At 32.3% G+C, this 21,506-nt stretch overlaps 3 protein-coding genes across 3 annotated transcripts; 1 reads left to right on the plus strand and 2 right to left on the minus strand.

Moving 5' to 3' along the window:
* Positions 1-148: 148 nt before the first annotated feature.
* LOC131842656 (uncharacterized) lies at positions 149-9,138 on the plus strand. Its single transcript, XM_059191225.1, has 3 exons — positions 149-215; positions 2,870-2,998; positions 8,360-9,138. Exons 1-3 carry the CDS (start codon positions 149-151, stop codon positions 9,136-9,138), a joined length of 975 nt encoding a protein of 324 aa, XP_059047208.1.
* A 536-nt stretch (positions 9,139-9,674) lies between these two features.
* On the minus strand, positions 9,675-12,240 carry LOC131842657 (proton myo-inositol cotransporter-like). Its single transcript, XM_059191226.1, has 3 exons — positions 12,214-12,240; positions 11,264-11,399; positions 9,675-10,987 (listed from the first exon to the last, which is right to left on the minus strand). Exons 1-3 carry the CDS (start codon positions 12,238-12,240, stop codon positions 9,675-9,677), a joined length of 1,476 nt encoding a protein of 491 aa, XP_059047209.1.
* A 3,972-nt stretch (positions 12,241-16,212) lies between these two features.
* On the minus strand, positions 16,213-20,206 carry LOC131842680 (facilitated trehalose transporter Tret1-2 homolog). The gene is made up of 3 exons (XM_059191255.1): positions 20,159-20,206; positions 18,562-18,697; positions 16,213-17,710 (listed from the first exon to the last, which is right to left on the minus strand). Exons 1-3 carry the CDS (start codon positions 20,183-20,185, stop codon positions 16,413-16,415), a joined length of 1,461 nt encoding a protein of 486 aa, XP_059047238.1. The 5' UTR covers positions 20,186-20,206; the 3' UTR covers positions 16,213-16,412.
* Positions 20,207-21,506: the final 1,300 nt, after the last annotated feature.

The raw sequence follows: 21,506 nt of genomic DNA on the forward strand, positions 1-21,506 counted from the left end.
ATTCTAAAAACATCTCCTGAAGAATTGTCCGATATGAAATCTAATCGCTTAGAACCTAAATGGTGCCGGGTTCAGAGGAGCTTCCTCTTTCGTACACTGAGATTGTGGAATGCACTAACTGCAGAGGTTTTTTCGCGAGACTATACGCATGGGGTTTTCCAAGAAGGGTATTTTGAGGGTTGGCAACGAGCACGTGCACGAGCACCCGTGGTGTCGTAAGCTACGATAACCATTTACCATCAGAGGGGCTATATGCTTGTCTGCCACTATCATAGTAACAAATATACTACAATTACAAATCTGCTGTACTTTCACTATCATATCTCATATTTCAAACCAGACTACAGCCTGTAAAGTAAGCTGCTTGCGGCAGAATTAGGTGAGACCGAGAAGGACACGTAGATGACCATTTGCGTATCTCTCTCTGGTTTAAAACTACTTCAAATTAGAAAATTACCTATCCAAGATGCAGAATCATCATCTATCTGAATGGTGGAGTCATCACGACGCAGTTGAGGAAGTAAGCGTGCTGTGTAATTTGGTACCATTACTATTATTGCTTGATTGATGGTTGCGCCCAGAGTTACCAAGCACTGAAATCATTTTGAAACAATAATGTAATAATCTCTGTAGATGAACTACATCTAATGGGAAATGGCAATTTTTCACCAATAGATACTATAGGGACTGTTAATGAATTGTAGGCATTTGAAATAAATAATAGTAATAATACCCCTGGACAATGAACACGTCATCTAGTACGGATGTAAGAAGAGTTTGTATTATTTCACCTCTTTAGATAAACAGCATCTAATGTTAGACATAGACACCTATATAAATATACATTGTAAATAAACTGGCTTTAAAAAAAAAAAGTAATTCCATTGAGTTTCTTGCCAGTTCTTCTCAATTGGATCTATATACCGAACTGGACGGTAGGGAAAAAAAATAAAATTAGAATGTAAAAATTTGACGTTCATAAGCGGCTAAAATGTCCTACATGAATAAATGATTTTTTAATTTTAATTTGGGAAATGACAATTTTAAACTAATAGATACTATAGGGACTGAATAATTGTAGGCATTTGAAATAAACAATAATATCATACGTCATCTAGTCCGAATCAAAGCAGAGCTTTTGTTATAGACCCAACTGATATAAATATTTAGCTATTTTTTTTGTAAATACCTACATAATTGGCCTTGAAAACATCCAGATCATACTGATATAAAGAATTTTACTTATGTATTTATTAGAAAGCCTTGGTGATGTAGCAGTTTAACACATCGCTTTGCTTCCGATGGTCATGGGTTTAATTCCTTGCACGGTACAAACAATTTCGTATCCATGAGTATATTTGTTTGTATTGGTCTGGGTTTGTCCTATATTTGTTATATATGCATTTTCAAAAAGAAAAGTATAAACTATTTCAATCAGATGTCTTACACCTATACCACATGCTCTGCTTAGTTTGGGACTGGATAACGCAGTTTGAATTGTCCAGAAATATTATTATAATTATTCATATACTAGCTACTCGGCCTGGCTTCGGTCATATATTATATATATGACCTTCCTCTTGAATCATTCTATCTATTAAAAAACCCCGGATCAAAATCCGTTGCGCAGTATTAAAGAATTAAGCATAGGGACGGACACACAGCAACAGCGACTTTGTTTTATACTATGTAATGATTTACTTTTTAAATATACAATACGAATATGTTAAATTATCATTTGCATAATAATACAGATATTATATGAACAGTTGATCAAACTTACTTGTTTCATAAACGGAGTTATATTCATCTTCGAAATCAGTAAAAAAAGTAACTACACAAAAGAATAAATGTACAAGAGATTCATCCACATGTTGTTTTAACACCATAGATTAGACGAAGCCATCTGCTTTAATATGTTTAGTACAATTTGCTAAAAATTTCAATTTTATTCTTTATGTTCTGGAGGAGGTTTTTCAAGTCGACGCTAAGTTTTTTCTGCAGCCAATCTTTGGTTTCACTGCACTTATAATGTGGTAAAGAGTCAGGCCGAAACTCATAGCTGATTAAAAAAATGCAGATAAACATTGGCAATGTCATTTTTTTCTTCACAGTGTTGTGCGTATAATTAAGGATACTATATGCTTATATTTTCTGTTTAAATTTCAACTGTCTTGTTTTCAAGGTGCGTATTATTTAAACAATTGCAAATTTTTACTAAATAAAAATTTAGTATAATTTTATTTATAAAAAAATTCTGTTAATGACGACTAATGTAATAGTTTTATTAGAGTACCTACTCAGAAATATATATTAATATATATCGAGGCTAAATAGTAGAAAGTAATATTATTTTATTATTCGACGGCCTCGGTGGTCTAGCGGTTTAGCGAGTCATCGAAGGCACGACCATCGGAAGTAAGGATTCCGATGGTCGTGGGTTCGATTCCTCGCACGGTACATACATTTGTATTCATGAGTATGATTGTTTAATATTATAAGGTATTAGGTTAAAATCAAACAACTAAACAAGGTAAACTTTACAAAGTTGCCATTCGTTTCATTGCACACGAAACTCATAAGCGCAGTTTCAAGATAGAAAAAGAGGAAAAACACAATAAAAAAAATACGTAGATCAATAAATATTTTTCTTTATTCAGTATAGAAAACTATTTAACAGAATTTAAATCTTGTAACGTTAGGGGTTGAACTAAATTAGAATCATCTGCTGCAACTGTTACATTTTTGAACTTATTCTCAATATCTAGAAGGGTCATGTCTTTAGTTTCAGGCATGAATTTCAATAAAAACAGTAAACTGTAACTACATATACCGGCATACACTACATATGTGCCATGTAATCCTATAGAATTCTTTAGGAATGGGAAAGACTTTATTGCTATAGATACTGCTATTGTAAAGTATAAGGTAGTGATACCTGCTGAAAAACTACGGTATTCTAAAGAAAAGACTTCGCCATCAATAGTAATTGTAAGAGGTAATATACCAACTATAAATGAAAATAGAAACAAATGTATTAATACGATTCCTATAATTGGATGATCATAAGACAGCATGTCATATACTTTACAATATGAATACAGTGCAGTGGCCAGTAAGGCAAATATATTCAAAGAAAGAAACGTGCAGAGAATAAATCTTCTTTTACATTTTCTCATAACAAAAACTGCGATGATATTATAACAGAGCCCTAAAATATCCGTTAATAGTATCTGTATATTGATATCAGTATCGGGATTTGTTAAAGCAGAGAAAATATCTTGCATATAAACAATTGTTGAGTTCGAACCACACCAATGGCCAAATGTATACACGTGTATCATTATTAAAACTGGCATGTAGCATTCTCTTAACTTGATTGCATTTATATTCTTCAACAGCTTAGTTTTCTTTTGATAGAAGAGTTGTTTTGATGTTATTTTTCTCTTATTTAATCTTTTAGAAGTAACACTTATAATATTCTCTAACTCATTTATTTCTTCTTGTTCTCGAAGCCAAAAGAAAACTCGCTTAGAGTCTTCGTATCGTCCTTTTTCGGCTAACCAGCTAGGAGATTCAGGAATTATTATGATTATTAATTGACCCGCAAAAGTAATTAGTATACAGATTAAGGCAGTTAGTTTCCAACTGAAATAAGACCCTATAGTATGGACTACCAAAGTCATAAGTGATATCAGAATAAGAGTTATTGATGTAAATAATGCTCTATTCTTAGGACTTGTATATTCAGCAATTACAATCGATGGTAAAGAATTTATCATACCCATTGAGAACCCATGAAAAAGCTTGCCAATGAGGATCATTGTAACGTTATTACTTAAAGCTATACACACCCAACCAATTAGAGACATTGTGATACTAACTAGACTTGCAGGTTTTCTGCCATAAAGTCCCATAATAAAAGGTAGACAGAAATTACCCATAAATAACGAAAATCCGTGCATGGAAGCTGAAAAAGAAATTAAAATTGCATAAGTTAATGTAGAAATAATTTATACTTACGGCTACCTTTTACTATCTTAGAACTCGTCATCGATAGGGAATTCATCCCTACAAGGTAGAATCTAAGTTGTCCCGTGTCCGGAGGAGCTTCCTTCGTGCACATAGATTGTGGAATGAACTACTTGCCGAGGTTTTCTCGGTAGACTACGACATGAGGTTTTTCAAGAAGGGTATATTAAGGTTTCTTAAGGGTCAGCAACGTGCAAATCTCTGGCGTCTTAGGCGCCCATAAGTTACGGTGACCATATAACATTAGAAGGGCCGTATACTTTGTTTGCCATGATCGTAGTACAAAAAAATGTAATCCAATTGTTACAAGTTATTAGACGAAAAATTTCGTAGACATCGTCGTTTCGTAGTATCTCCCACTTTTTTATCATTAATATTATTATTTTAATTTTATATATCTTTACCTTTTCCTAAATCTCTAATATGTTTTATATCTGTTGATATTTCAAATCAAAAATAATTTATTCATGTATGTTATTTTAGCATGATTTACAACTCAGACTATAAATTGTAAAACTTACTACTAGACTATTAGCGGCAGAATTATGGGAGACCGAGGAAGACACGTAGATGACTATTTGCATATCTCTCTCTGGTATAAAATTACTTTAAATTAGAAAATTACCTATCCAAGAGGCAGAATCATCATCTATCGGAATTGTGGAGTCATCTCGACGCAGTTGAGGAAGTAAGCGTGCGGTATAACTTGGTTCCATTGCTATTATTGCCTGGTTGATGGATGCGCCCAGAGTGACAAAGCACTGAAAATATTTTGAAACAATTATCTAAACTTACCTTTTTGGACTACATCTAATGGGAATCACCTTTTTAACTAATGGATATAACAAGGGCTTCTAATGCGTTGCAGGCATTTGAAATATTTGTATTATATGTTTAGCGGATATTATAGGACCTCTATTACTTAAATATCTAGTGTTAGTCTGGTATAGGTAGCAGAGGAAAAGCGTGGAGAAAGAATGAGACCAGTCGTGGCTTTGTATATGTGTGTATTCTTATGTTATTTACAGTTGGTAAGTAAATGTATAAATATGTTTTGAAATTTCACTGTAAATGAAATAGAAATAGAAAAAATCTTTATTCAAATGAACTCATTATAAGCACTATTGAATAGTCATATTTTGATTCTACCACTCATTCAGAATGCAGATTCATCACAAGAAGAATGAGCAAGAAACTTGTGTGAAACCAGATGTTTTCTTTTTAATAAATTATCCAATATAACAAGTAAGCGGCATGCGATAATCAACATAGAATTTGAAACAAAACTGGAAGGACTTATTATTAATTACAGAGTGTATTTAAGACAAAAACGTTACATTTTTTTTTTATTGATTACCATTAACAATTGAACTTGACTTTGACAATTGAGTCAAGCACCCTCGACTCTCTATCACTTAAACTTTGTGGTCAGAGTAATATGTTGATTAATATAAATGTAACAAATAAATTAGAAAGTTAACTATGAGGAACCATAATACACTTTTAGCGAAGCAAGTAAGGAAATAAAAGAACAAATATAATTTAAAACAAAACTGAGTTTTTGGAAATCTAAGCGTATTTAAGACATTTTTTTTAAATACATTTTTTTTCCATTAAAACCCGAAAAGATTCTTTTTGCTTCCTGTAGGAAGCTGCCTTTTTACTTTAATATTTGCTCGTTAATATTGACGGCCTCGATGCCTAGTGGTTTAGCACATTGGTTTAATTCCGATGGCCGCGGGTCTTTGCACGGGTGTTACCTATTATACAAATATATTAAAAATAAAAAATGTACGAATGTATTAAGTTATCATTTGCATACAGTTATTACACTAACAGACGATTAATTTTTTTTTATAACACAGGCGACAAACTAGCATGCTGCTCACCTGATGGTAAGTGATTACCGCCGCCCATGAGCACCCGCAACACCAGGGGAATTGCAAGTACGTTGTCAGCCTTTTAAAAAGGAATAAGCTCTTTTTCTGAAGGTTTCAATATCGTATCGGTTCGGAAATACCATTTCTGGAAGGTGATTCCACAATGTGGTTGTGCGTGGCAAAAAGTTTCTAGAAAACCGCACTGTGGAAGACCGCCATTCATCTAGATGATCAGGATGGTATTTCAGTTTCTGGCGGATGGTACGGTGGGGAAACTCAGCAGCTGGTATTAATCCGAACAATTCCTCAGAACACTCCCCGTGATATATGCGGTAGAAAATACACAGAGATGCAATATCTCGCCGCAAAGCCAATGGGTCGAGTCTGCCACATACTATTACATACTACTATTTTACTTACTTGTTTCATAAACGGAGTTATATGCATGTCCGGTAACACTGAATAAAACGAACTACACAAGAGAAGTGTACAAGAGACTCATTCACATATTGTTTTAACACCATAGATTAGATGCCGTTTGCTACAATAGTTTTAGTAAGAACTGCTAAAAATTGCAATTTTCTTCTTACTTCTCGGCTTCTGGATGGGGTTTTCAAGACGTGCCTAGTTTTTTCTGTATAAACACAACCTATCTCAGCTTTCACTGCAGTTATAATGAGGTACAGTGCCACATTTGAACTCATAGTCAAATAAAAAATGTAGATAAACATAGGTAATGTCATTTTTTACTTCAAGTATGTGACAGAATTGTGCGATAATTAAAGATACTATACACTTTTATGTCATGTATAAATTTCAACTGTATTTTTTTCACGGGGCGTGTTATTTAAACAACTGCAAATGTTTACAACATTTTGAATTTATAAATTCTCTGTTACACTTAGTTTTATTAGAGTACTCAAAAAAATATATAAATATATGTCAGTTAACTATATAATGTTATTATTTGACGGCCTCGATGATCTAGCGGTTTAGCATACCGCTTTACTTCTGATGGTCGTCGGTTCGATTCCTCGTCCGGTAAAATTATTAGTAGTGCATTGTATTCATGAGTATGATTGTTTGAGAAGGTACTTTTACTAACAACTAATGTAGTATTAGAGTATTAAAAAAATATATAAATATATGTCGTGGCAAAATAGTAAAAAGTAATAATTTATAATAATGTTAAGTATTTATAGAATATTATGGACTATCGTGACATCGTTGTTGTAATAGAAATAGAAATAATCTTTATTCAAATTACCTTTTGAATAGTCATATTTTGATTCTACCACTCATTCGGAATGCAGATTCATCACAAGAAGAATGAACAAGAAACTTGTGTGTTGCTCTTTTTAATAGATGTTTTTTTTATATAAATAATTACAGTATAACAAGGAAGAGGCATGCGATAATTTACATAGAAATAGCTATGCACTCATTATTAGTGTAATCAGATAATATTGTCAGTGCTATGGATTTTAAGTTTTCTATAGAAACATTATTATCGTTAACAAATTCTTCAATTTTATAGTAAGCTTTTTTGCAAAGGAAGTGTTTTATATGACATTTAAATCTTTTTTCAAGCAGATTTATAACCACAAGCCACAAGTCTGGACATTTTAGTGAGCATGACTACTCAAAACACTAGACCACGTCATAGCTACTTACAATTGCCATCTGATAGTAATAGTATTCACATTTTACATAAGAATGCATGCGGCAATCATTCATTTATTCATTCGTTCACACCGCCAAGTTTAAAATCTTACACGCATATAATTATGCAAAAATAACATACCAAATGACCGATTTACAACAATGCAATATGATAAAATCATTCTCAACATAAAGGTGAAAGAAGAAACAACAAGAGGCAGATATAATCTACATATATCATACCATATTTAAAATTCTCGTGTCACAATGTTAGTCACCATACGCTGTAACAGCTTGACCGATTTTTATGAAATGTTGTGAGTACATTCAGTAGCTCTTTGAATAAAATATACATTATTTTTCATATCTATAACTGAGAATGGTGGTCCATATTTTTTTTTTAATTGAGGGCAAACGGCTTATTTTGTTTTTCGGGTTAGGCATTAACACCTTCAGCGCCAGACCCTAAGTCACCGTTTTAAAAAAAAGATTATAATTTTTTTGTAAAATTACCGATTCCCAGACCATTTTCATCGAAAAATGCGACAAGCCAGGGCTTTCATTTGTGTAATAGTCATAATATGTACAGATAACGTGTTCCTAAAGGACCCACAGCGCGTTTACTGTGTGGAAAGATATTGTATTGTGTATACTTTTGAACACTGTGTTCCAGTCACTGTGTGACAAAAAGATGCACATGGCGCCTAAGGTGTTAAACATACAGCAACCTTAAGTTTTCACCCTTCTATAGTCAATATATAGTGACAATGGCACTAATTTTCGAGGAGCGAACAATATATTATCGACCGTTAATTGGGATGACGTTTCTTCCAAAATATCAATCCAAAAAATATCATGGCGCTTTATTCCACCTCAAGCGCCATGGTGGGGTGGATGGTGGGAGCGTGTGGTTCGTACTATAAAAGAAATTTTGAGGAGAGTTTTAGGCAAAGCTGCTCTGTTAGAAAAAGAATTGTTCACTGTACTTTGCGAAACAGAAGCTGTCATTAATTCACGTCCTCTGACTTATATAGTAGATAGTACTGAAAATTTTAAAGCTCTCACTCCAGCTATGTTTCTTAAGGTAGGCAATACTTCTACGTTTGATTTAAACCAAGTTAAATCACCTAATCTTACTACTCGTTATAGTTATATCGAAAAAGTTAATACAGATCTACAACAAAGATTTCGATCAGAATATTTATCTTTACTAGTACAAAAGAACACTAAAAACGAGAACAATCTCCAACCTAGGGATATCGTGCTTATAGGTTTAGATAATTTGAAGCGCGTTAACTGGCCTTTAGGTCTCATTTTAGAGATATGTTTAGGTGTTGATAATGTCGGTAGGGTAGCACGTGTTAAAACAGCAAAGGGTGAACGTGTTCGTGCACTGCAACGTTTATTTCTTTTAGAGATATCGAGGTTAGAGAGTATTCAGTTTCCACAGTCATCAGGGTCAAATGATAAAGTCGCAGATCCCGCTCTTGAGCCCGACAATCTTTTAACAAAGACAACACATTCTGCTCGTCTTGTGAAACTGCCTCGACGTCTAAACCTGTGATTTATTTTTATTTTATTGTAGTTCTTTAGCATTGCGCACGCGCAAGGTGGGGTGTATGTTGTGAAACCTCTTTAGTTTAATTTTTTATATTTAAAAAGTAATATATTATAAAATTTTGAAAGTTAGTTCCTAAGATTATTGCAAAAAGTGACATTATATTTTTTCTTTCGGAATTTCCTGAAATATTTTATTTCTATATATAAATCCACTCATCCTATGTACCTGCTGTCCCAGAACCTATTATCGTATATCATATATCACAACATCATCGATTTATCCAATCCATCACATTAAGTATGACAAATCAACGTTTGCCGGGTAACCTACTATTACCTATATAAAACACTCTATGTATTAAAAAAACCGCTTCAAAATCCGTTGCGTCGTTTTAAAGATTTAAGCCTACATAGGGATGGACAGACAGCGATAGCAACTTTGATTTATACTATGTAATGATTAATAAACTTAATTGTAAGATGAGGTTTAATAAAAGTCGTTTATAGAGTAACATATGTAATTGTTTATTTCTGTACAACCTATTTAACAGTATTTAGATCTTGTAATGTTAGAGGCCGAACTAAATAAGAATCATCATTTGATGTAACCTTGGTGTTTCCATTTTGAAACTTATTCTCAATATCTATAAGAGTCATATTTTTAGTTTCAGGCATGAATTTTAATAAAAATGCTAAACAGTAACTACTTATACCAGCATACATTAAATATGCGCCGTGTAATCCTATTGAATTCTTAAGATATGGAAATGATTTTATGGACGCAGATATAGCTACTGTAAAGTATAAAGTAGTAATACCAGCAGAAAAACTACGATATTCTAGTGAAAATATTTCACCATCTATAGTAATTGAAAGAGGGAATATACCAACTAAAAATGAAAATAATAGCAAATGTATTAATAAGATTCCTATAATAGGATGATCAAAAGGCAGCATGTTATATGCCTTACAATAGGAATAAAGGGCAGTGGTCAGTAAGACAAATATATTTAAACTAAGAAAAGTGCAGAGAATAAATCTTCTTTTACATTTCCTCATAACAAAAACTGCGATTATATTATAACAGAGCCCTAAAATATCTGTAAACATTATTTGTAGATTAATATCGGTATCAGGGCTGGTTAAGGTAGAAAAAATATCTTGCATATAATTAATTACTGGATTTGAGGCACACCAATGGGTAAATGTATATACGTGGATCATTATCAAAACTGGCAGGTAGCATTCTCTTAATTTAATTGCATTTAAATTCTTAAAGAACTTTGTTTTGGTTTCGTTCAAAAAGTCTTTTGTGCTTGTACTTTTTCTTTTATTTCTTCTTTTTCTGGTAGCACTTATAGTATTTTCTATCTCATTTGCTTCATCTTTTTCACGGAGCCAAAAAAATACTCGTTTCGAGTCTTCGTATCGTCCTTTATCAGCTAGCCAGCTAGGAGATTCTGGAGTCATTATGATTATTATTATACCCAGAAAAGTAATCAATATACAGATTAAAGCAGTAAATTTCCAACCAAGATAAGACCCTGCAGTATGTACTAGCATAGTCATGAGTGAGATTTGAATAAGTGTCATGGATGTTAATAGTGCTCGATTCTTAGGACTTGTATATTCAGCAATTACGATAGATGGTAAGGAATTTACCATACCCATTGAGAATCCATGAAAAAGCTTTCCAACAAGGATCAAAGTTATGTTGTCACTTAAACCTATACACACCCAACCAATTAGGGATGTTGTAATGCTAACTAGACTCGCTGGTTTTCTGCCATATAGTCCCATAATTAAAGGCAAACATAAATTACCCACAAATAACGAAAATCCGTGAATGGAGGCTAAAAATGAAAATAAAATTATTATTTTCAAGTCATTAGAAAGAGACTTTGTGCCTCCTTAATTGCCTGAGTGGGTATCAATCTTCATTGCCTTTTCTTAGGACCGGAGATTTCCGGAGACAATAAAAGAAATACCTTCGTATTTCATTTATTGCCTCCGGTACCATATTTCTTTCTTCAGATACGAAAACAGAATTATGTTAATTAGGTAAGATGGTACCCATGCAGACTTCAGAGAATATTTCCATTAATTTTTACTTTAAATTAAAGAAATACCAATCCAAGAAGCAGAGTTATCGTCTATCGGTATGGTGGAGTCATCTCGACGCAGTTGAGGCAGTAAGCGTGCGGTATAACTTGGTACCATTGCTATTATTGCTTGATTGATGGATGCGCCCAGTGTCACAAAGCACTGAAAAGATTTTTAAAATAGTCAGCGAAATAGCAATCACTCAACCACCTGTGGAGTAAGTCAATTGACTATTATATAGAAACTGGATGATGAAGCAATGTACCACTTTTCATAGCTAAAACCTTTAACTACAGTATTTATGATAGGAAAGAGTAGAGATAGAAAGACATAGGGGAACAAACTTGGAATTAGAGAATTAAGACAGGCATGACGTCTTAGTCCTGGAATTACTACACAAGAGGGTAACAAGATAAAGTGATGTCCTTAGTAATGTTCGTGTATATGAGCGAAATGTACTCTCCTGATCTGCAAGTAGCCTATCAACATGTTTGCTATTCCAATTACATCACTAGAAATGAATAAGATGAATGGATGAAAAGATTTCTGAGAGATGACGAGGTGTGTGTTTTATGACAATATTAGTAGGGACTGCAGTAGGCATACATCTTAATTTTGGACAAGTGACCAGAATGGTCCTCTATGATACAGTCCTATCTACAGTACCTAATTATCAATATTCTTATTAACGAAATCGTTTTGTGCATATTTGTCATTGGAAAATAAATAAGGGAATGATTAACGTGACCCGATCATCTATAATAAAAATTTTGACATGGGTTACTTATTTATTATAATTAAAAAATCCACAGATTATTGTTATTTAATTACGGTTAGTATACACATCGACATGCAAAACAACATCTGTTTTCTAATATATTCGTTTCTCTGCTTTAAAATTTAGTTATCTACTTTTGAAAACACTGTTTACTTAACATTCACATAAATTACACGCACAGTAGTAAAAGGTACTCACTTGTTTCATAAAGGGTGTTATATACATGTTTGGTAGTCACTTCTATAATTCCTTGTGAACCAACTGCACGCGGATTACAAATGACCAACCTTGTGTCATTGAAAACCACAGATACACAAAGCCGTTCATTTTATTATTTGCACTGCGAACGACAAAATTTTGCAAATTTTCTTTACGCTTTAATTCCGGGGAAATTACCTGGAACTCTTCAAGTCCACGGTACCTCTATTATTAACTGAAGTACTGTAGTAAGGTAACAGTTATCAGTTATCAGAAATGGCCTTCCGAAATAATATAAATTAATTCGATTAAATAATTTCTTAAAGTACGTCATGGCGTTGTACGTATAACAAAAGATACTGTCTGTATGTTTATAAATTCTGTTTAAGCTTTAGATGTTTCGTTTACAATCTTAATGTTTAAACACTTGGAAATATTTAATAATTTTAAAGTAACAAATGAACTGTTACTACCACTGCTGCGAGGTATATAGTTTTATTAGTGTATTATAAAACATAAGTCATTGTTTGCCGTAGACGTAGATAATAAAGCAAAAAATATATGTATTTATTCAAAACATTAAAAATGTAAATGTTGTACATTATTAAACTTATCAAGCACACATTTTAATTATGTTAATTAAATTTAGTAGTGACGGTATACTCATTTTTAAATGTAATGAAACTGTGTTTCGGCAAGATAATGATTTCCGCTCGGTAGCTTACATATATCATTTAATATCTCAACTCTATCTGAACTCTAATGTTACTTTCAGATGTTTTTAAAGGACTAAACTCAAAGCTTTTAAAAGATGGTTTTCGAGACGTATGGGAAAAATTCGAAAAACAAAAATAAAAATAAATTAATTCTATAATATTCAGAAGATAAATTATAAATATTCGGAAAGATGAAACCCAAAATAAAGAATTATTAGATATAATATATAGAAGTCAAAGAATAAACAGTATAAGAACAGACGAGGGAAATATGGGTATATTTGAAATTAAATACAGTATTATTAAAAAAAAAGAAGAAATAAATACAGTTATATCACAGTCGCTTATTTTGAGAAGTGAAGCAATTATTTTACAAATTTGTGCGCATTTACCTTTTGTAGACCATTTGTTGATGGCTATACATAATCTATACATATAAATAAAATTGGAATGTCTGTTTGTAATATTGAAATAACCGATTTTTATTACATGCATATGAATATAAATACGGTACATATACCAAAATAACATTTTTTACAATTTTTGTCTGTCTGTCTGTCAGTCTGTTTGTTCCGGCTAATCTCTGAAATGGCTAACCTATTTTGATGGGACTTTTTTTGGCAGGTAGCTGATGTAATAAGGAGTAACTTAGGCTACTTTTATTTTAGAAAATAAAGTTAAATTCCACGCGGACGAAGTCGCGGGAACAGCTAGTAATAAATAAAACATCTGCACTCCACTTATTTATTTTATTAATGACATCGTAGGCGGTGTTTTGAAAATATTCACAAAATTATTTATTTCACACTTTTGGAGTTTATCTTTATCAGTTTTCTTGGTCGATTGATTTATATATGCTGTGAAAATTTGACAATCATTTCTCCAGCTTTTTATAGAAAACCTTAACATATAAACAGACAATCATATTACTGAACTCTTTGATACGTTTTTATACCATTTTAAAATTTTATAATCATATTATTTTGACATATTAATCTTTATAAATAAAAATAGATACTGTTTATTTATATTTACTTATATCTATGCGTTACCGCAGTATTCATTCTACTATAAAAAGACCTTATGAACTCTTCTTGCACATGCAATTCACTTAGAGTAACCTATTTGACATACTTAGTACTAAACTTAATTAAATCCAAAATTACACATTTTGGGACAAGGACTAACAATTTTAACTTATAGTTAGTTTGTTATTTACTTATTGTATCCAATATTTGAAAGAACATTACTGTAATAGTTTTAATTCTAGATCTTTAACAATTTTATTAATAACAAATTTAAATCCGACACAAATCTCGGATAATAACATAATATTCCATTAATTACGACACAGGTTCTAAAATCTTCCCCGTCTGCTGCTGAAACTTTACTAACAGACAATGTTAGCAGTTCATCATCTAAATTATAGCATACATCATGTTTAGAAATAATGAAAATATTCAAACAGCTTAATAATAAAAAAACAGAGGATCTATGGGGTATATCTGTTAAAATACTGGATAATGGAAATTATTACGCCGTCTCTTGCTTTTATTTTCAATAAATGTATAGATGAAGGTAAATTTCCTAACATAATGAAAATTAGTAAAATCATACCGCTTTTTAAATCTGGAGATAGGAGTGACCCAATAAATTATAGATATATCTATACTTAGCACTCAGTAAAATTTTTAAAAATAATCCTTATGCAGCTTGTCAGTTATTTCAATTTAAATAATTTAATCTGCAATAGTCAATTCGGTTTTTCCAAAGGTCGTTCAACTACAGACGCAGGTGCAGAGTTGCTTAGACACGTATTTGCTGCATGGGAAACTAAAATGGATGCGATAGGTGTTTTTTGTGACCTTTCTAAAAGGCGTTTTGATTGCGTTGATCATAATACATTGCTAAAAAAACTTGCTTTTTATGGCGTCAAAGACAAGGCTTTAAATTTAATAAAATCTTATTTATCTGATAGAATACAGAAAGTAAGTTAGCAACGCTACGTCTGACGGGTCACTTGTGCAAATGGGTTACCTGAAGGATCTATTCTCGGTCCAGGTTTATGTGAAAGAGTTTTTGAGTTATGAGGGGGTCCATTTTTATTCCTAGTTTACATTATTTATCTCCCATATGCCATGCAGGATAGATGCGGCATAGTATTATTTGCAGACGATACTTCATTGATTTTTAAAGTTAATAGAATGACTAATAATTATGACGATGTAAATAGTGCTTTGCAGCGTCTCCTGCACTGGTTTACAACTAACAATCTTATGTTAAACGCTAAAAAAAAACAAAATGTGAAAATATATCTCTGTCTAAAAAAATAATTGCAAAATTAAATTAAATGACGAATCTCTCGAATTTATATAACATTCTACTTATTTTGAGGAATCATGCAGATAATAAAACACAATGGGGTGCACAAATTGCCTTGCAATAATAAGTTCAAAGCTTTTGCCTGCGTAAGGTTAGACAGTACACTGATACTGTTACTGCTAGATTTCTATTTTAGTTATTTTCATAGTGAACTCTCTTATGGAATATTACTATGGGGAAAAGCGGCAGATATTAAAAATATATTCATATTACAAAAACGTGCCGTTCGAGCGATCTACTGTATGAAAGAGTTGTGACTCATTTTTCAAAGAGGCAAATTTTCACCGTTGCTTCTCAATTTATATATTCAAATATATATGTTCATAAAAATTGACTTATTTCCAAAAAACAGCAGTATTCATAATATTAATACTAGATTTAAAGACAAACTTGCTGTCCCCAAGTATCGTTGAGAAAAAGTTAATAGGTCTTTTATGGGAAAGGTATAAAAATTTACAATAAGATTAAAGGATATGTTGGAATTACCCTTAAATAAATTCAATCTTTAAGATAAAAATAGATACTGTTTATTTATATTTACTTATATCTATGCGTTACCGAATTTTCATTCTACTACAAAAAACCTATATAAAAATACATTGTAAATAAACTCACTTAAAAAAAAAAAGTAACTTATTTCACATACTTAGTACTAAACTTAATTAAATCTAAAATTACACATTTTGGGACAAGGACTAACAATTTTAACTTATAGTTAGTTTGTTGTTTTACTTACAGCATCCGATATTTGAAACATTACTGTAATAGTTTTCATTCTAGACCTTTAATAATTGACAATACTAATATATCCATTAATAATGCAGTTAAATCGTGACCACGGTTATTGCAACCTTCTCGAAACGTCGAAAGAAGTAGATACTATTATTTGCTATATAATTATTCGTGTTAAAACCAGTTTAACTCTATTAATAATATGTAGTAAAAGCGAAACTTTAAAAATAAATACAAAAGTATCCAAATGTCATACATTATTTCTCCTGCGCCAACAATGTACGGTGTAATATAAAAAACTGTAAGCATAATTTTAAGAAGGCACACAATAAAAATAAAATCATTTGAATATACTATGTAATCAAATATTTAATACGCTATATGATCATGCACGGTCAAAGGTTTAATTAAATTAGAATCATTTGGTGTAACTACCTCCTTTTTAAACTCATTCTCAATATCTAGAAGTGTTTTATCCTTAGTTTCAGGCATGAATTTTAATAAAAATAATAAAGTATAACTACATATACCAGTATATAGTAAATATGTCCCGTGAAATCCTATGCAATTTTTTAGATATGAAAAAGTTTTTATTACTAATGATATTGCTATTGAATAATACAAATTAGTTATACCTGCTGAGAAACTGCGATACTCTAAACAAAATACCTCACCATCAATAGCTACTGTAAGTGGTAATATACCGGATAGATATGAAAATAAAAACAAATGTACTAATAATATTCCTATAAATGGATAATCAAACGGCAATATGTCATGTGCTTTACAATAAGTATATAAAGCAGTGCACAGCAAGATTAATATGTTAAAACTCAAAAACGAACAGAGAATAAATCTCCTTTTACAATTCTTCAGAATAAATATTGCGATTATATTATAACAAAGACATAAAACATCTGTGAATACAATTTGTAGATTAATATCTGTATCGGGACTTGTTAAGATGGAAAAAATATCTTGTAGATAAATAATTATAGTACTTGCACCACACCAGTTCCCAAATGTGTATAAATGAATCATTATTAACACGGGCATGAAACATTCTCTATACTTTAACGCTTGCATGTTCTTTAAAATCTTCCTTTTAGCATTTGTTAAGAAGTGTTTCGATGCATTTTTGTTGTCATTATTTCTTCTAGTGGCAGCGTTCATAAGATGTTCAAACTCATCTACTCCATCTTCTCCTCTAAGCCACAAGAAAGCTTGCTTGGATTCTTCATATTTTCCTTTCTCAGCTAACCAACTAGGTGATTCTGGAGTTATTATAGTTATCAATAGGCCCGTAAATATTATAATTGCACAAACAAAAGCAGTCAGTTTCCAACTACAATAAGAGCCTATAGTGTGAACGAGAAGAGATGTAATCGATAGTTGTATCAATGTTACTGATGTAAATATTGCCCGATTCTTGGGATTTGTACATTCAGCGATTACTATAGACGGTAATGAAATTACCATACCCATAGACAATCCTTGCAATAGGTTTCCAATGAGAATCAAAGTTACGTTACTACTGAACATGATGCACAGCCAACCGATTAAAGAAATTATATTACTGACTAGATTTGCTGGCTTTCTGCCGTACTGTCCCATAATTAACGGCACTGATATATTACCAACAAATAAGGTAATACCATGTACCGATGCTGAAAAAAATGAAACGATGTATAACTAAAAGAAAATATAGCTAAGAAATAATTACAAGGTCTAGCTTTTTTTCGGATTTTGCTAATGCTGTTGGGCGCGGCTGTCCTTTACAGCTTCAGCGGACGATATGGGGCGAGTGCAGATAGCACTCCAAACCCGCGGAAGGACTTATGGAGCAACTGAAAGCCAAGGTCTAGCATTGGTAATGAGGTATTTATATAAATAATGATAAAGTGTTTAATTTATTGAATCCAAAATTACAAAGTAATGTTTAATTGCGATTGTATACATATTATTATCTTCTACTTTTTCTTATTCCTGGTAAATTCACACACCGCCATTTAGTCTTTCCTCCGATCGATCCCCCAATTCAAACGGGGATCGAAATAACGACGGCCTGAGCCGAGGTGCGAAACCCTAGTGGTGCCCTCAGACTAAAGTCGTATCCGTCAGGCAGGAGTTGGCCTTCAGCCGCTCCATAAGTCCTTCCGCGTTTTTGGAGTGCCATCTGCACTCGCCCCCTAACGTCCGGTGAAGCTGTAAAGGCCAGCTGCGGCCAACAGCATTAGAGTAGTCCGAAAAAAAAAACCGCCATCTAGTCCTAAACTATGCAGAACTTGTGTTACGGTTACTAGACAACTGATGGATATGCCTAGATACATTTGTTTGTAAACGTATGTCTATACATACATAGAAAATACCCAGATCAATACAAACAATTTTACTCATGAATACAAATATTTGTACCATGCGAGCAACCAAACCCACGACTATTATAAGTAAAGTATCCTGAACGAACAGACTACCGAGACAATCATTTATAATTAAAAACATTAAATTTTAGATATACCAATCCAAGAAGCCATATTGTCGTCAACTGCAATGATGGAGTCATCACGTCGCAGTTGTGGAAGTAAGCGTGATGTGTAACTAGGTATCATACATATGATGGCTTGATTGATTGCTGCGCCAAATGTTACCAAACACTGAAAATATAGTAATAAAATTTAATGTCATCTTCTTGAAGAACTCTTTATCGCATATAACAGACAAGCAACTTCCTTTGTCGTCCAATTCAAACGGGGATCGCATTACATCGACCTAAGCCGAGGTTCAAACCCTTAGAGGTGCCCTCAGACTAAAGTCTATCCATCAAACAGGAGTTGACCTACAGCCGCTCTATAAGTCCTTCCGTAGGTTTGGAGTGCCATCTGCACTCGTCCCCTATCGACCAGTCAAGCTGTAAAAGCTAGCTGCGGTTAACATTAGGATAGTTCGAAAAGAAACAGATGTAATATTTTTAAATTAAACTTTATTTTAAATAATTTAGAATACTATTTTATCTATTCAGGATACAGTTTTCAAGACAAAGTTAATGTCTTTATTCTTATGACATTGCGTTGTTCGTTTCATATGCATACATAATCAAAAGTGTGCAAGTTTGTAGCATTATATATTATCAAAGATATTTTAATTAAATTAAAATTGAAATAAGTTTCCTAAAAAAAAAGGATGCAATTATAGTATATTATTCTTACCACGAAGAACTATCCTGGTTGGTCTGAATTTATATTTAAATTTAAATTATTAACCGGGTCTTGACACGAATAATTTATGGTAAATAAAGGTATTTACCTCTCTCGACGGGGGGGAAGGGTATTGTTAGTAATGTGGATTGATAACCCCATTGCTAGCAATGTACCATGTCAGGTCGACCTCCACGCGGTTCCCCCTGGAAACCATCGTGTTAAAATCCTGGTGAATTTGTCACGATGGGCTAACTGACCTGACCTCATGCTCATCTTATCATCTTCCACTGGTGCCCCGCCAGCGTAAACCGATAGCGCAGGCGGGTGCACTATCCCATTATCATCCGTAAAAAAAAAAAAAAAACCTCTCTCGACGTTTCGACTAGGTTGCACTAGCCGTGACCAACCTAGTCGAAACATCGAACCTTTATTTGCCTTAAAATTATTCGTGTTAAGACCCGGTTAATAATTTAAATAATGAAATCACTTTCCCAAAATATTATTTGAATTATAACTTTAAAATATAATAATTTTATTCTTTCTAAATTGAACCACTTTAAAAAAGTCTGTTCAAATGCAATATACCATTCTTTACATTAAAGAAAGTTATGCCTAATACTAGATTTTTCATTTTACATTTCTAAAACAACTTCTAACAAATAATGTAATCTATATATTTTTTATCAACAACAGGGATAAACCTAGGAATAAGTTCTCCAAAATGTATAGCATTTTGGAGAACTTATTCCTATGTTCATAGGTACCATTCTTTACATTAAAGAATAATGCCTAATACTAGATTTATCATTTTACCTTTCTAAAACAACTTCTAACAAATAATGTAAATGATAGAAAATATATATATTTTCTATCCACAACAGGGATGAACCTAGGAATAAGTTCTCCAAAATCACTTACTTGTTTCATAGATGGCGATATAGACATATTCGACGTGTACTTGTCGAATCATGAATAAAGAATACTACAGTTTTCAAGGTAACTGTATATTTAATAATATATATCGGTTATGCATATTAATAATTGTTTTTTAAAACCTGTTTCACAGGTTAATATTTGTGTAGTGTGCAGTAGTTAATTTGATAGTATATTAAAACTTTCTGACGGTTTTCGAGACAAATATTTGGTCTTCTCGCAAGAAATTACTTAATGTATTATTTTTTAAGTAAATAAATGAAGGACAAAGTTGGTGTCGTGTCGTATCAACATTTAAAGAGGATGATGGAAGATCGTGAGAAGTGGCAAGAGCTCCACCGACAGGAGCGTGGCTCTTAAATTATGAATAAATGATAACATTTTATTATTACACACTTATTGAAGAGATATCTTACGTGAAATAAATATGTAAAGAAATTACCATACACGTGAATAAAGTTTTCTATATTGGTTAATAAACGAAATATAAAAAGTAAAAAAAATATATTGGATTGATACTGCTACAATTTTAAGAAATTCCATCAAAGATATTAAAATTAAATAAATTTCCAAAAAAAAGAATGCAAGTATAATTATTACTTTCAAACCACAAAAGACTGTTTTGTGTTCTGAAATTTTCTATCTGTTCTTTCAAAATTGAAATCACTTTCCCAAAATATGATTTATTTACAATTATTCATTTATTCATAACTAGCTGTGCCTGTAACTTCGTCCGCATGTTGTAGTGGCCTTGACCAAATAAAGAAAAAATATTCAATAATCTAAACCAAAATGCTACAAAAAAGTGTCATTGTTCTAGCTGCCAAAAATGACGATTATCCATACAAACTTTCATCTCCTCTTTCAACCTCTTACAACCCTTATTTCGCATATTATATTATTATAATATAGCCTATGTCCTTTCTCAGGGTCTAATCTATATGTGTACCAAATTTCATTTAAATCGGTTTAGTAGTTTTAGCGTGAAAGTCATCAGAAGTAGTTTAGTTGTAGAAGTAGTCAAGTTGTAGAAGTCAGACTGACAGACAGACAGAGTTACTTTCGCATTTATAATATTAGTAAGGATTTAAGAGCTACGCTCTTGTCGGTGGAGCTCTTGCCACTTTCCGCGATCTTCCATCATGCTCTTTAATTCTTGATGCAACACGACTACCATTTTGTTCTTAAATTCAACCACTTTTAAAAACTATTCAATGTACGATTCTTTACAAAAAATAATGTTATGACTAATACGAGATTTAGATGGATGGGGATTGTTAGTAATGTGCACTAATAACCCCATAGCTATAAATGTTTGCCCCTGGAAACCATC

This window comes from Achroia grisella, unplaced genomic scaffold (assembly GCF_030625045.1).
Source record: "Achroia grisella isolate CSIRO2021 unplaced genomic scaffold, CSIRO_AGI_Agris_v1 utg241, whole genome shotgun sequence".
Lineage (NCBI taxonomy): Eukaryota > Metazoa > Arthropoda > Insecta > Lepidoptera > Pyralidae > Achroia > Achroia grisella.

Bases quoted from the DNA above. Each gene is read 5' to 3' on its own strand.
- LOC131842656 (XM_059191225.1), top strand. From the start codon at position 149: ATGGGGTTTTCCAAGAAGGGTATTTTGAGGGTTGGCAACGAGCACGTG. The intron at 216-2,869 runs GTAAGCTACGAT...GTAATCCTATAG, and splicing joins GCACGAGCACCCGTGGTGTC to AATTCTTTAGGAATGGGAAA. The intron at 2,999-8,359 runs GTAATATACCAA...CTAATTTTCGAG, and splicing joins ATCAATAGTAATTGTAAGAG to GAGCGAACAATATATTATCG.
- LOC131842680 (XM_059191255.1), bottom strand. From the start codon at position 20,185: ATGTCTATATCGCCATCTATGAAACAA. The intron at 18,698-20,158 runs GTAAGTGATTTT...CTATATTTTCAG, and splicing joins TATCGCCATCTATGAAACAA to TGTTTGGTAACATTTGGCGC. The intron at 17,711-18,561 runs GTATATCTAAAA...CATTTTTTTCAG, and splicing joins CAATATGGCTTCTTGGATTG to CATCGGTACATGGTATTACC.
- LOC131842657 (XM_059191226.1), bottom strand. From the start codon at position 12,240: ATGTATATAACACCCTTTATGAAACAA. The intron at 11,400-12,213 runs GTGAGTACCTTT...AAATCTTTTCAG, and splicing joins TAACACCCTTTATGAAACAA to TGCTTTGTGACACTGGGCGC. The intron at 10,988-11,263 runs GTATTTCTTTAA...TTTCATTTTTAG, and splicing joins TAACTCTGCTTCTTGGATTG to CCTCCATTCACGGATTTTCG.